This window comes from Scyliorhinus canicula, chromosome 3 (assembly GCF_902713615.1).
Source record: "Scyliorhinus canicula chromosome 3, sScyCan1.1, whole genome shotgun sequence".
Classification (NCBI taxonomy): domain Eukaryota; kingdom Metazoa; phylum Chordata; class Chondrichthyes; order Carcharhiniformes; family Scyliorhinidae; genus Scyliorhinus; species Scyliorhinus canicula.
Window position 1 is genome coordinate 42710629 of NC_052148.1, and position 14735 is coordinate 42725363.

At 42.2% G+C, this 14735-nt stretch overlaps 1 protein-coding gene across 6 annotated transcripts in view; it reads left to right on the forward strand.

Annotated features, from left to right (window-relative positions):
* The window catches only part of nsd2 (nuclear receptor binding SET domain protein 2), a 122082-nt gene that overhangs the window by 44163 nt on the left and 63184 nt on the right, over positions 1-14735 (forward strand). For all 6 annotated transcript variants that reach the window (XR_005460198.1, XM_038793363.1, XM_038793361.1 and 3 more), the window contains exons 4-7: positions 1720-1889; positions 3225-3755; positions 10580-10736; positions 11628-11705. Coding sequence is in view for 5 of the 6 variants with exons in the window: in XM_038793363.1 (XP_038649291.1) it covers positions 1720-1889; positions 3225-3755; positions 10580-10736; positions 11628-11705 (936 nt within the window). In the remaining variant the exon portion in view is untranslated. The remainder of the gene's footprint in view (positions 1-1719; positions 1890-3224; positions 3756-10579; positions 10737-11627; positions 11706-14735) is intronic.

A 14735-nucleotide genomic window follows, 5' to 3' on the forward strand; every position in this document is an offset into this window, starting at 1 on the left:
ATTATGCAGACCAGAGTAGAAGCAGGTAACTCGGCATTACTTTCTCAAGGCCACTGGGGATCAGCAATAAATGTTGACCTTACCAGCAACACCCATATCCTGAGAATAAGATTTTTAATTGAAGCAGTTTTATTTGCATGAGCAGAACTGTGATGCTCATTAGCGAAGTACAGTTTGTGGGTCTGGTGTAGGGGAAGTCCATTTTTAGTGACTCAGATCCATAGTTTTTTGAATTCAAGACGCATTATTTTAGGCTTTCGATAATTGTAATTCTTTTGATGATTGCATTGTCAATTTTTTAAAATTTTAAATTTAAAAAGTCCAGTGTAGTAAAATCCATGGCAAGTCTATGCAGTAAAATATAACGCCCTAAATAGCAATTTTATAATTGCTTGTTTGACTTTTACGTGCTAGATATTAATTCCATCTGTAACTGTGCCTTGTCCTGATCTGGGCCTCGCTTTCTTCTTAACAATATTTTTAATTTTAAAATCTCTTTGATCTGTAATAAAATCCAAAACTCTAGGATTTTTCTTGTGAAAGCTATTAACCTGTAGGCAGATAATTATTGTAGGAAGCCATGGTGGATAAGTATATGGTTTGATGTTTCTTGGGAATGTGACTAGTTTTAATTGCCCAAAGTACTGTTTGTAATTGGCTATGGGATTGATGAGGAATTTAACAACTAAAATAAATTAGAAAACAGAAAAACGTGCATGCAGTTAATGCATGAGAAAATTAAATTAGAAGAAACATGGCACCATAATCAAACATGCAGAACAGAAACAAGTGTGTGTATAGTTGTCATTTATTCTAACATTATAACAGCAGATGTTTAGATGTTTTTTAAAAGCTGATTTCATAGAATTTGCAGTGCAGAGGAGGCCATTCGGCCCAGCGGGTCTGCACCGGTCATTGGAAAAAGAGCACCTTACCTAAACCCAAACCTCCACCCCATAACCCGGCAACCCCACCTGACCTTTTTGGACCCTTGAGGGCAATTTATCATGGCCAATCCACCTAACTTGCACATCTTTGGACTGTGGGAGGAAACCGGAGCACCCGGAGGGAACCCACGCAGACATGAGAACGTGCAGACTCCACAGAGACAGTGACCCAAGCCGGGAATCGAACCTGGGACCCTGGAGCTATGAAGCAACAGTACTAACCACTGTGCTACCTCTGTATATAAAAAAAAAGCATTCACATGTGACCAGAAAGTGGCCTTTGGTCAGTCTTGAATAATTTACAATAATATTAACTTGATTTGAATGTGTAAGCCTATTGAAAAGTGTTTTATTTTCAAGGTTTGTTTTTGTAAAGGTGAGCAGAAACTGGCTGCTTAAAGCTTACATGGTACTCCCAATTTTCAAATATAGCTGTTCTTGGGAGCCTGCCATGTTTTATAGAGTTTCCTGCTTTGTCATGGTTTTAACTTTTTCTAATCTGTGGCAGAAAATATGTCCTTGATAACAGTTGTGCCAAATTCATCACTTGATGTAATTTTTGAGGAGAAATACCGCTTTTGTTAATAGCCTAGAAATTCAAAGTTGTGAAGTGTCACTGTTTCTTTCAGGATTGTGGGTAATAAGAATTTTGGTCTTTTCAACCAAAGACTGGGAATGATGCAGATTGATGTAATTTTGTCCATTGTGTTTTTGAATCTTGTGCACTGTTGCAGTATAAATTACTAACAATTATGTTCTCTTACTTTGGCAGGTTTGAACAGGGCCACTTGTCGCCAATACCATGTCCAGTTTTTTGGGGAAGCCCCAGAAAGAGCCTGGATTTTTGAAAAGAGCATGATTCCTTTTGAAGATTTTCAACAATATGATGAATTAATCCAGGAAAGTGCCAAACATGCAAGCTCCAAGGCAGAGAAGAACAAGGTAGAAAATTCCCTTGGACACATTAAGTATTGATATTTCCTGTGTCATACACTAGTTTGGTTGACCAATATCTAATCCAGTTTGTTACCATTCACTCCTAACATCTTATTCCTAGCGCTTTGTATCCTGCTGTTCACAGCATTGTAAAATATCTTCCCACACCTTCCAACCTTTACATCCAGAAACAGTGTGCTTGTATTTACATCCAGAAACAGTGTGCTTGTATTTACATCCAGAAACAGTGTGCTTGTATTTACATCCAGAAACAGTGTGCTTGTATTTACATCCAGAAACAGTGTGCTTGTATTTACATCCAGAAACAGTGTGCTTGTATTTACATCCAGAAACAGTGTGCTTGTATTTACATCCAGAAACAGTGTGCTTGTATTTCTTGATGGAAATATAGTCAGTGGTTAATTAATGACCACTATTAGATCAAATTCAAAAAGTGGTCATTAAACATATCCAGACTTGGGTGACTTCACCAAATCTTGCTGCTGTATCTGAGATCTGCATTGGAGTGCTTTATAAAACATTTCCTTTGGCCTCCTCTCAAGCATTATTCTTTTTAAAAATAAATTTAGAGTACCCAATTACTTTTTTTCCAATCATGGGACAATTTAGCATGGCTGATCCACCTAACCTGCACATCTTTGGGTTGTGGGGGCGAAACCCACACAGGCACAGGGAGAATGTGCAAACTCCACACAGACAGTGACCTGGGCTGGGATCGAGCCCGGTGCCGTAGGCAGCGGCACTAACCACTGCGCCACCATGCTGCCCTGCTTCAATTGAGATTCACTTGAGATTTTTAAACTGTGCAAAATGCTCAGATAAATTTTTTTTTTAAATGTTTTCTTCTCCCAGTCTTTTTGGGTCTCGATTAATTCTAAATTGCCCAGCTGTCTCAACACTCCAAGTCAAATTCTGAATTTGAGCTTCCACTATGTCAAATGAAATCTGCCTCAGAGTTGCCATTATTTGTGGTAATTACACCTGTCTGGTGTTGCATATAAATATTATCTCACTGAATGTTGTCATGTTGTATTATAACCTGGTTAATATGTTCATTGTTGCAGTAGCTTTATTACTATAACATTTTATTTCCATCTGAATTGAAATGTGTATGTATATTTTTTTTAAACCAGCCTAAGGCGCTGCAAATTCCAATCGATGTCTGTAGAGTTAAATGTTCAGTCGTTCATGATAAAATATGCTGCTGGGTTTTGAATGTGAGGTGTAAATTCCATCCCTAGAAAGTCTGAAGAAATTATTTCAGCACTTGAGCAAATATGATGTGTCCTTGGAGAACTAAATGATTCTTGTGTTTTTCAGATCCTAAAACCAATTCCTGCCAAAATACGTGGCCAGTGGGATGTAGGTATTTCCCAGGCTAAAGAAGCAATGGCAATGACCCGAGAGGATCGAAAAGCTAAATACACCTTTGTTTATGATCATGATCGTCCACTACTGCCACCTCAGGTTGCAAAGGAAGCTGGGGTTCCTGTTGAACATATAGAGGATAGGAAATGGCCAACTCAAGAATTCCCAAGTACCAAGGAAAATCTCGCTGACAGTAAAGGGCGTAGGAGAAGAAACCGCAGTGCACCAAATAAAAGGCAGTGTTCAAAGCCGAATGAACCTAAGACCCCTGCAAGGCAGTGTGTAAATAGGACTGTAGATTGTATTGAAGGTTCGGCTCAAAGTCAGTCAACTGACAGGACATCTTGTAGATCATCAGACTCTGAGTGTGGTGCAGGTTCCCCAGTGGCCAAGAGAAAACAAGGAGTCTCCACTCAGCGGACCAGGAAATGTGACACTGCCTTCGCTCAGTTCATGGCCTTTTGTCAGAAACACAGAGACGAGGTTTGTGTTTTAAGTTGTACAAATTCTTGCACTCAGACTTGATTTCATTCTTTAATAAGCAGTTAAAATTCCAGAGCTGTTGCTATACAGTGGCAGTACAAGTCAGGTAGGCAGTGCCAGAAGTACAGTATATAATGTTTAACGCTGAATATTTGTCTAAGACACTGCCTTGTGTTTCACGCTAAAATGCATTTCATTATTAGACTTTGGCACCAAGAATGTCATAGCACAGTTCATTAGTGATGAAATAAAAATGAACAGCGTAGTAATCTTGAATGAAGATTGAAGTTAACCAAATTTGTATCAGCAATAGACAAAACCATGGAGATATGGCCGTTGTTGAGCATTTACCCCTGGTGAATGAAAACAGCAAAAAGGTGAAGGTTTTGTTTTATTACTAGAACAAAAGGAGAGATTTGGGGATGTATTTACCTGTCAGCAGCTTGCATTTTAAATTGTACTTTATACTTTTTCCATCGGCTGCAGCGGGAAATTCCTGTCCCGGCTGCAGTGTGGATCAGTGGTCAAGGTGAGTTGAAATGAAACAATGCCTCCTTTGTTGGAACCATAGAAAGGTTAGGGTACAGAAAGAGGCCAAAAAAGAGGAAACAACTGGCAATCCGTTCTAATCCCACCTTCCAGCATCTGGTCCGTAGCCTCGCAGGTCATGGCAATTTAGGTGAGGTTTGAGATCTGCCTTCAGTTCAGAATTAATTAATTCTTTCCAGCTTCCCCCTTCATTCCTTATGCTGCTCACGCATTGCACAAAACAACATGTATTCAAATCAGAATCTTAAACTGTACACGGTGGCACCATGGTTATCATTGCTGCTTCACAGCGCCAGGGACCTGGGTTCAATTCCGGCCTCGGGTGGCTGTCTGTGGAGTTTGCATGTTCTCCCCATGTTGCGTAGGTTTGCTCCGGGAGCTCTGGTTTCCCACCACAGTCCAAAGATTTGCAGGTACGGTGAATTTGCCATCCTAAATTGCTCCTTAGTAGCCAAAATGTTAGGTGGAGTTACTGGATTATGGGGATACGATGGGGGTCTTTCAGAGGGTTGGTGCAGATGCGATGGGCCGAATGGTGGCCTCCTGCACTGAGGATTCTATGAAAAAAAACCTAGTGGAGAGCTGGCTATACGGTTCTTTGGGAAATTAGACTTAATGGGAAAAGACACGGGTGTGGCTGTAAATTAACAGTAGGCAACATTGAAGAAACAATTCGGAATGTTCTACAATAATGCATTCCATTGGAAAACAAAACTTCAACGCGAGAGATCAATCCATGGCTAACTTAGGAGGTTGAAGATATTAGTGGATTAAAAGAAGAGGCCTATATGTTGCAAAGAATAGGAACAAGTCTGAGGATTGGGAGTGTTTTAGACATCAGCAAAGGGCCACCAAAAGGTTGAGGAAGAAATCGAATGAGCATAAATTAACCAAGAATATAAAAGTGTAAAGGGAAAAGAGTAGCTAAAGTAAACGTTGGTCGCTTTAAAAGGAGAAATTATCATGGGGAATGAGAAAATGCAGACAGTGAACAAATATTTTGTCTGTCTTGACAGTAGAAGATGCAAGTTACCACGGGGCTAATAACATGGGTAAACATAATATGAATAACTATGGGGCTAGTGTGAATGACGAAATAAAAGGTAATTAATTATCAGTAGGGAGAAGGTACTGGAGAAAATCAAGATAATAAAAAGTAAGACAAATCCCAGGGCCTGGGTTTTAAAAGAGAGCTGCAGAGGTAGTTGGTGCCCTGTTTATGAATCTCTACATTCTCAAATGGTCCCAGCATAATAGAAGTTAGCAAATGTAACAGCACTATTCAAGAAAGGAGGGAGAAAGATTACAGGGACCTGGTAGGTCAGTTAGCCTGATATTAGTCATTGGGGAAATGCAGGAATCTATTATCATGTAAGTCTTAAAACTGTACTTAGAAAAGTATTATATGATTGGTAAAAGTCAACATGGTTGTACAAAATAGAAATCCTGTTTGACAAATTGATAAGCGTTGTTTTGAGGATGTAGTTATTAGAATGGATAATGAGAATCCAGTGGAGGTAGTATACTTGGGATTTCCAAAAGATATTTGATAAGGTGCCACACCTTGTACACAATATAAATGCTCATGGATTTGGGAGCGATATATTGGCACTGATAGAGGAATGGTTAAAGGACAGGAAGCAGACTGGTAAAGGGGGCACTTTCAAGTTGCCAGGCTGTGACTAATGGCATGACGAGAATCAATGCTGAGGCCTCCATAGTTTACAATCTATTAATGATTTGGACAAACAGACAAAATTTAAGTGGGAAAGCAAGCTGTGAGGAGCACACATAGGCAGCAAAGAGATATAGACAAGTTAAGAGAATGAATAACAAGGTGGCAGGTGATATATAATTTGGGGAAAATGTGAGGTTATTCACCGCTGTAATAACAGAAAAGCAGAGCATTTTTTTAGGGGATGGGACGTTTCGGCGTGGCCAGTTCGGCGGGGCCAGTTCGGCGTAGCCGATTGGAATGGGACGTTTCGGCGTGGCCGATTCGGCGGAGGGACGTCAAGATGGTGGTTTTAAATTTATTTAAAAATCTATGCTAGCGCTTCCCATTGAGAGTCTACTGGGGGCGGGGGGAGAGGTCAGACCCCCGTAGACTCACAATGGGAAGCGCTAGCATAGATTTTTAAATAAATTCAAAACCCCCATCGTGGATCCAATTAAAACAGTGTCAATTTCAGCGGCCGGAGAGGGAAGCTGCTCTCTCACTGAAGCAATCAGCGGCCGCTGAAATTGACACTGCCGGCTGCTCTCTCCCTCCAATCCAACTTTTAAGTTTTAATGTTTCTGATTGGAGGGAGAGAGCAGCCGGTAGTGTCAATTTCAGCGGCCGGCTGATTGTTTCAGTGAGAGAGCAGCTTCCCTCTCCGGATCAAAGTGAGCCGGCCGCTGAAATTGACACAACTGACAGTTGGGGTCCATAAGCTCCCCCGCGGAGCACCAAACCGGGTCTGACTTTATACAGCCGGTGTTACTGAAGATATTGTGACTTTAAGATGTGTTAAGTCAGACAGCAGTGTAGATCACTGGGCAGCTGCTTCAATACTTTCAGTAACACCGGCTTTCTTTAAGAGTTTAATGTTGGTGCCTTTCTTTAAGAGACCCGGTTTGGTGCACAAACACGATATCTGAGGCGGCTGGAAGGAAAAGATACAAGAAATGGGCTGCACAAACATTTTGCGACTATAACTAATTTGACGCCGAAACGTCCCTCCGCCGAAAAATTCCTCCGTCGAATCGGCTACGCCGAACTGGCCACGCCGAAACGTACCAAACCCGGGAGGAAACCGGAGCACCTGGAGGAAACCCACACACACACGGGGAGGATGTGCAGACTCCGCACAGACAGTGACCCAAGCCGGAATTGAACCTGGGACCCTGGAGCTGTGAAGCCATTGTGCTATCCACAATGCTACCGTGCTGCTTTTGGCATCTGTGTTTGTTTTCTGCTAGTTTAGTTTTGGGGGAAAAATATTGGCATGGAAAGAAGATTGGAGTAGGCATAAATGGGTCATTTTCTGGTTGACACATTTGCTGTCCTATAGAGACCAGGGGCGAAATTCTCCGACCCCCAGTAGGGTCGGAGAATCGCCTGGGGCCGCCGGAAATCCCACCCCCGCAGAGATTCTGCGCCACCCGGGAAGTGGCGGCGGCAGGAATCTCACCACTCCGATCGGAGAGGCCCCTTCAGTGAATCTCCGGCCTTGATGGGCCGAAGTCCCGCTGCTGGGAGGCCTCTCCCGCCGCTGAGGTTTAAACCACCTCTGGAACGGCAGGATCAGCGTCGCGAGCGGGCCCCGGGGTCCTTGGGGGGGGCAGGGGCAATCGAACCCCACTGCACCACAGTGCCACCCTAAGTCTTTTACAATTTTTATCAATTACTTTGATGAAGGCACCAGGGGAGTTTCACAGTAACTTCATTGCAATGTTAATTTAAGCTTGCTTGTGACTCTAATGAAGATTGTTATTATTAGATGGCCCCTGGATAGATCAAGTGAGTAGGCAATGATCTGACAAATGAAATATTATGTGGTTAAAATATGAAATTGTCAATTTTGGAAGGAAGCCAGAATGAAAAAGAAGCGTTTTATCTGAACGGTGAGAGGTTGCAGAGCTCCTAAGATGCACAAGATCTTGGGTGTACTAGTGCATTAATCACAAAACATTAATATGCAAGTACAACAAGTGATTCACAGCGCCAGGGTCCCAGGTTCGATTCCCGGCTTGGGTCACTGTGTGGAGTCTGCACGTTCTCCTCATGTCTGTGTGGGTTTCCTTCGGGTGGTCCGGTTTCCTCCCACAAGTCCCGAAAGACGCGCTGTTAGGTAATTTGGACATTCTCCATCAGTGTACCCGAGCAGGCGCTGGATTGTGGTGACATGGGAATTTTCACAGTAACTTCATTGCGGTGTTTATGTAAGCCTACTTGACAATAATAAAGATTATTATTAATTAGGAGAGAGAATGGAATGTTATTTATTGAGGGGAATTGAATACTAAGATACCACGGTTGTGCTTCATTTATACCGGGCATTGATGAGATCACATCAGGAGTGCTGCATCGAGTCAGAAAGATCTAGGTGTACATTGAAAGGGGCAACACAGGTGGAGAAGATAGTCAAGAAGGCATACGGCATGCTTGCCTTCATTGGTCGGGGCATTGAGTATAAGAATTGGCAAGTCATGTTGCAACTGTATAGAACCTTAGTGAGGCCACACTTGGAGTATAGTGTTCAATTCTGGTCACCGCACTACCAGAAGGATGTGGAAGCTTTAGAGAGGGTGCAGAAGAGATTTACCAGGATGTTGTCTGGTATGGAGGGCATTAGCTATGAGGAGCGGTTGAATAAACTCGGTTTGTTCTCACTGGAATGACGGAGGTTGAAGGGCGACCTGATAGAGGTCTACAAAATTATGAGGGCATAGACAGAGTGGATCGTCAGAGGCTTTTCCCCAGGGTAGAGGGGTCAATTACTAGGGGGCATAGGTTTAAGGTGCGAGCGGCAAGGTTTAGAGGAGATGTACGAGGCAAGTTTTGTACACGGGGTCGTGGGTGCCTGGAACTTGCTGCCGGAGGAGGTGGTGGAAGCAGGGTTGATAGTGACATTTAAGGGGCATCTTGACAAATACATGAATAGGACGGGAATAGAGGGATACGGACCCAGGAAATGTAGAAGATTTTAGTTTAGATGGTCAGCACAGGCTTGGAGGGCTGAAGGGCCTGTTCCTGTGCTGAACATTTCTTTGTTCTTTGTATAAAGTATTAGTCGCAAAAGCGTTGGAAGCAGTTCGGGGAGGCCTAATAGACTAATGCCTGGACTAGGCGGGTTACATTATGTGGAAATGTTAGATGGTTGGTTTATACCTGCTGGCTAGGGGTCACAGTTTATAAATAATGTGTTGCTCATTCAAGACGAGGATGAGGAGAATTATTTTCTAAAGGTTGAGTGTCTTTGGAACTCTTCCTGAAAATATGGTGGAAGCAAAGTCTTTATATTTTTATGGCAGGGATAGATAGATTCTTGAGAAGCATGGGGGTGCAAGGTTATTGGGGATGGGTGGGAATATGGAGTTGAGGTTACAATAAATGTATTGATTGGCAGTGCGGGATTGAGTAACTATGGCCTACTCTGCTCCTAGTTTGTATGAGTGATTAAATATTGGAGCCCTATGTTTTCAATCTAAAATTTGCAAATATTGATAAATTGACCAAATGTGAGTTGAGCTACCCGCATCTTGAACACCACAAAGGGAAAATTTCCTCCATGGTTTATAGTAAAATTATAGATGTGTTTTCATAAAAGTATCACTATATGTTGACTGTGCAAAGGAAAACCTTCTCCAAGATTCCACTGATCTGAAGATTACTGCTTAATATGTTTCCTACTGAATGGTTAAAACATCCCTTCATGCTTTCCGTTCCAACTGCTCTACATTGAAGCTTGTCATTGAATTTCTGTTAGTTGTGATGAAAACCAAAGGTGGCTCAAAAATTATTACTTCAGTTGCTTCAATAATGCCTGATGAAGCATAGAAGTTTGCATTTTATCCTAATTCTGTACCCTTTTACATTTTTCCTCTCCCCTACAATGTTGGGAAATAATTCCATGGGTGCTGCAATGGCTGTGACTATTCTTTGTATTCTACTCTAGACAGTGAATTCACCTTGGCAAGTATCGCAGCTCAGCTAGATCCCGTCCTTGTGCCATGCCCTGACATCTCCATTTCCCAATAAAAATTCCTGATGATGATCAACGGTGGAATCCATAGTTGATTTTGTTCTTCTTTTTCTCTTTCGTCTCTATCCCCAAACACCAGCCTGTTACCTAATTCTGTGCATACCAGAAATTGGATCTCCAGCTCTTTTGGTCTGAGTGATTCGAGTCCCATTCCTTTTTATAGTTTGTTTATCCATTTAGACCATCAGAAAGCAACTTAGCTATTCATCAGCTGATAGAGCTATCAACCTGCTCTATCAGATATCTATTTTGCCTTTTCTCCTGTTTGTTTTGCCAATGCACTGCCCTTAATTTAAGGTGAGTGTTGTAGCTGCCCTCCAGTGCATAGTGGTGTGTTGAAACCCATGTCCCTCCATCAACTGAAAGGATATTGCTAGCCGCAAACCTTTATTCAACAAATGTTTGTATTGAGTTCAGGTTTTCAAAAATAGCCTGTTGTCAATACTTTTTGAGTAATAGATGTGAATCTTTTTGCATTGTCTGCAACCAAAAGTAAAATTATTCTGAAATGCTTTTACATTGCAGCTAGCTGAGGAGCATCCAGATGCTTCTGGTGAGGAAATTGAAGAGCTGCTTGAATCTCAGTGGGCTATGCTTAGTGATAAACAGAGAGCACGTTACAATACTAAGTTCTCAATAGTAACACCGATTGCTGAACGCAAATCACCTGTATTGGGTTCAGGTGAGTGTAAATTATCAATTGTAACTGGTGCTAAGATTTTATTCTGAAGAGATGGACAGTTACTTTGAATACAATGGTTTAAAAGCAAATTATCAAAGTTAACATTCAGAGAACAATAATGGGATATTACTGAGACCTTTGGTGATCATGTGCAGAAACAGGAAGGAATTTTAATGTTATCCTCCTGTCAAGAAACTGACTGAATGATGTGGAACCCAAGTTTTACGCTCTTCCCACAATCTTGCCCACATTGGTCCCATCAGTTTCCCGACGAGGGTGATTTTCACATTCTCCCCCACAGTATGTCTCCATATATTGTTTTCTGAATGTTCTATATTAAGTCAATGGAGTATAATTTACTTTTTATTCTGCACAATATTAGTGTGACATTTACAATTTCGCTCATGGAAACTATTTTTATTCTGGTTTCCAAGATAATAACGGGCTACTCGAAGAGACAAACCATTAATATTTGGATAGAATGGACAGGTAGTTATTTCAGAAGTAATTGGAATATTTTTACACTGGTTAAGCTATGGTGTCTTTCCCAGTTCATTTAAATATGTGGGTGGTAGCCGTCAATTATCTTTCAAAATACCAGCACATCCAGAATTAGAAATTAACCATAGCTTTCTCATCTAGGCGATGAAAGCATAAATATAAAATAAAGGTTTTGCCCATTTTATTACATTGCATTCTACAGAAGAAACTTACTGGTGCACAAATAAATATGCCAAAGCATGTTCTTCCCCACTGATTTTTTGTTATATCAAAAGTGTTATTTTGCTCTTTACTTGAAAGTAATCAGGTACTAGTGAAATACAATAATTAGATGGTGAGTTGACCATAGCATTGTCTGTAGTGAAGTGTTTTTCTCCACTGTTCCAATAGGTTTTTCAGCAGGATCTCCTGGGCCAACCAGACGCAAAGTACTACAAGAGTCTCCAAAAAGAACGACCAGATCTAGTGGTAGGTTGTTCCTGTTAGTTGATTTGCATTTGGTCAACTATATTGAAAGTTTTAAAACTATTCTTGAACTTTTCACACGTCGGGGCTTACCTGTGTGATTAAAATTTCATTTGTAATTTAAAGATGACTAGTATTTACATAATCAAGTAAGTTCTGGTTCAATTTTGGGAGTGCTGTCATCGGGGATGCTTATTACGTTTATAAGTTTAAACATAACTGAACTAGAAATTTTCGGGTGGCTGCGGCACATTAGGTCAAATTATCTGCTGTGGCATTGTTCAAAGTGAAGCAGGCATTCCACTAATGCTGGGATAGGTGTGGTACATGCTTCCGTTGAATGGATTTCAAAGGAAATTTGTCAGACATTTATGTAGAGAATGAAGTTTTTGTTTATTGGTTGTTTTGTGTCATGCAACATGGAGTGGGGACAGGATAATTCAGGACCATGTGAACACATCATTCTTTCGTACTGTAGAGTGGTTTAGGGCTTGAGTGCAAATTAGTAATGTGCTCAACTGTTAATAGTGTTGACTGAGAATGAAAGACAACTAGGAAATGCCATACATTTGCTTTGGGAGCATGAAACAGGAACCAGGGACAGTTTCTGGGTCTTGAACCAAGGATAAGGGGGAAGAGTCACTCGTTTGGATTTTGACATGGAGACAGGTTTCCTGTTCAATTAAGGGTGAAGGGTGGGCCCAGAAACCTGGCTGCAATGAGCGGTAACTGAGAGGAAACTTCAGTTTAAATTAATAGCAAGAAACTTCTGTCTGGCATTATGGGTGGGATGGGGAAATCCCTTGACAGGATTTTGGCTATGCCTCCTGCCCCCTCTGCCTAGGTGGGAAAGGAGATTGTGTAGGGCTGCCTGGCGTGTCGTATCCTAGCCTGCGACTAGGTGCCTGCCTCCCAAGCAGTTGATCTGTAGTATCATGCTCGGAAACAGGAAGCCAACTGAAAAATCCCAGTCAGCCTTCTAAACTTGGGCTTTTGGCAAGGCTCTTAATGCACCAAAATGGCTGCCCATCCTGACCAAAATGTCCAGTCCCGGAAACCTGGTCGAGAAATTGGCACACTGGCCAGTCGAGGTATCATTTGCTGCCTTTCCCAACTTCAGTGTGACTTCAAAATCCTATCCAAACAGTCAAAGATTTTTTTGATATTTTACAGGCAACGGCTATACCAGATTCCTTTGTACTTTACTGTTTCCAACATTGGTTTAAGGGGGATCAGGATTCCGCAAATCTTGACCCCAGATAGCAGGATCCACTGCGATGCCTTGAAACGTTTTTGTTTGAGAAATGCCGTCTGCCTGTGAAACTCTGTTAACCCTCTGACAGTGCAGCACTCACTCAGTACTGAGCCTTGATGACGCTAGACCTCAATCCACAGTTTCACCAGTCGCGTGGGCCTTGGAACCTGAGATTTTAAACCCTGGACAGGAGCCGGTTTGGCCGCAGCAAAACTGGGAATGGCAGAAAATTTGGCTCCGGGACTCATCACCCGCCATGGTCTCCTCCCCACGAGCTGGATCATTGATACTTGCTGAATTTAATTGCCTTTGACTCATTCATATTGAGTCAATTGGATGTTAATTGCTAAGGGCGGCAGGGTGGCACAGTGGTTAGCACTGTTGCCTCACAGCACCCGCGACCCAGGTTCAATTCTGGCCTCTGGTGACTGTGTGCAGCTTGCACTTTCTCTCCCCATGCTTGCACCCTTTCCTCCGGGTGCTCTGGTTTCCTCCCACAGTCCAAAGATGTGCAGGTTAGGTGGATTGGCCATGATAAATTGCCCCTTAGTGTCCAAAAGATTAGGAAGGTTTACTGGGTTATGGGGAATGGGGTGGAGGTGTGGGCTTAAGTAGGGTAATCTTTCCAAGAGCTGGTGCAGACTCGATGGGTCAAATAGTCTCCTTCTGCATTGTCGGGATTCTAACAGAAGTCCTTGTTTTAACTGATAGTAATTTTGGCCGACAGACTTGTGACTCTTTCAAATGTGACCCTTTTGGAAGGCATGGTACAAGAGATTTGAACTGGACATGTGCGGCCACGGACCAGGCATTCCTCGGGGCGTATTGGCAGCTAGAGCCGGGTGCTCTACGCTGCCGTCCTGCTAGCCCCCCAGCAAAACGGGGAATCGGCTGTTTTGTCATTTTTTTTGGCGTAAAATGCCATGTTCCCACTCAGGTGTAGGGACATAGCCCCAGAATCGTAGAAGCCAGCCCAAGGTTTTTAAATATGTAAATACTTATAGTCTGAGCAAGCAGCACTCAGACAGACCTAGATGTGAGTTTCCATATGCTTGTATTTGTGAGCGCCAGAATCCTGGAAGACATCTTTTCCTCAAGCAGATCATGGAGATGAACTGCAATTATATAGGCTCCAAATGCCATTGGGTCTCTGGAGGCAGATTCTTGCAAATGGCTGTAGATTTTCACAGTAATTTCATTGCAGTGTTAATGCAAGCCTACATGTGACACTAATAGAGTTTATTATTATTAGAACTGCAGGCCCAATGTTATTAGAATTAAAGGTACTTGATATGTGACTAGTATGATGCCCAAAACTTAACCCTATTGGGTAACTGTTCCTTAATAATGTCCTCAGGACATCCCAAAACACACCACAGTCAGCTAATTACATTGAGCAAAGGTAGTCTTTTGTGTATAGTAAGGCCCCACCAAGAGCAAATTGATGTTCTCCCTGAGTTTCCTCCGTGTGTTCCAGTTTCTCCCACAAGTCCCGAAAGATGTTTGTTCGGTGAATTGGACATTCTGAATTCTCCCTCAGTGTACCCAAACAGGCGCCCGAGTGTGGCAACTAGGGGATTTTCACAGTAACTTCATTGCAGTGTTAATGTAAGCCTACTTGTGACAATAAAGATTATTATTCATTTAAAGACCGTTTTAATGATCAGTACAGGCTGAGGGTCAACTAAGATGGGGAAATGCTGATCAGAGCACTAAGAGAACTCTGCTCTTTGATTAATGCCATGGGTTCTACCATGCATGCCTGAATAGGTGGCCGG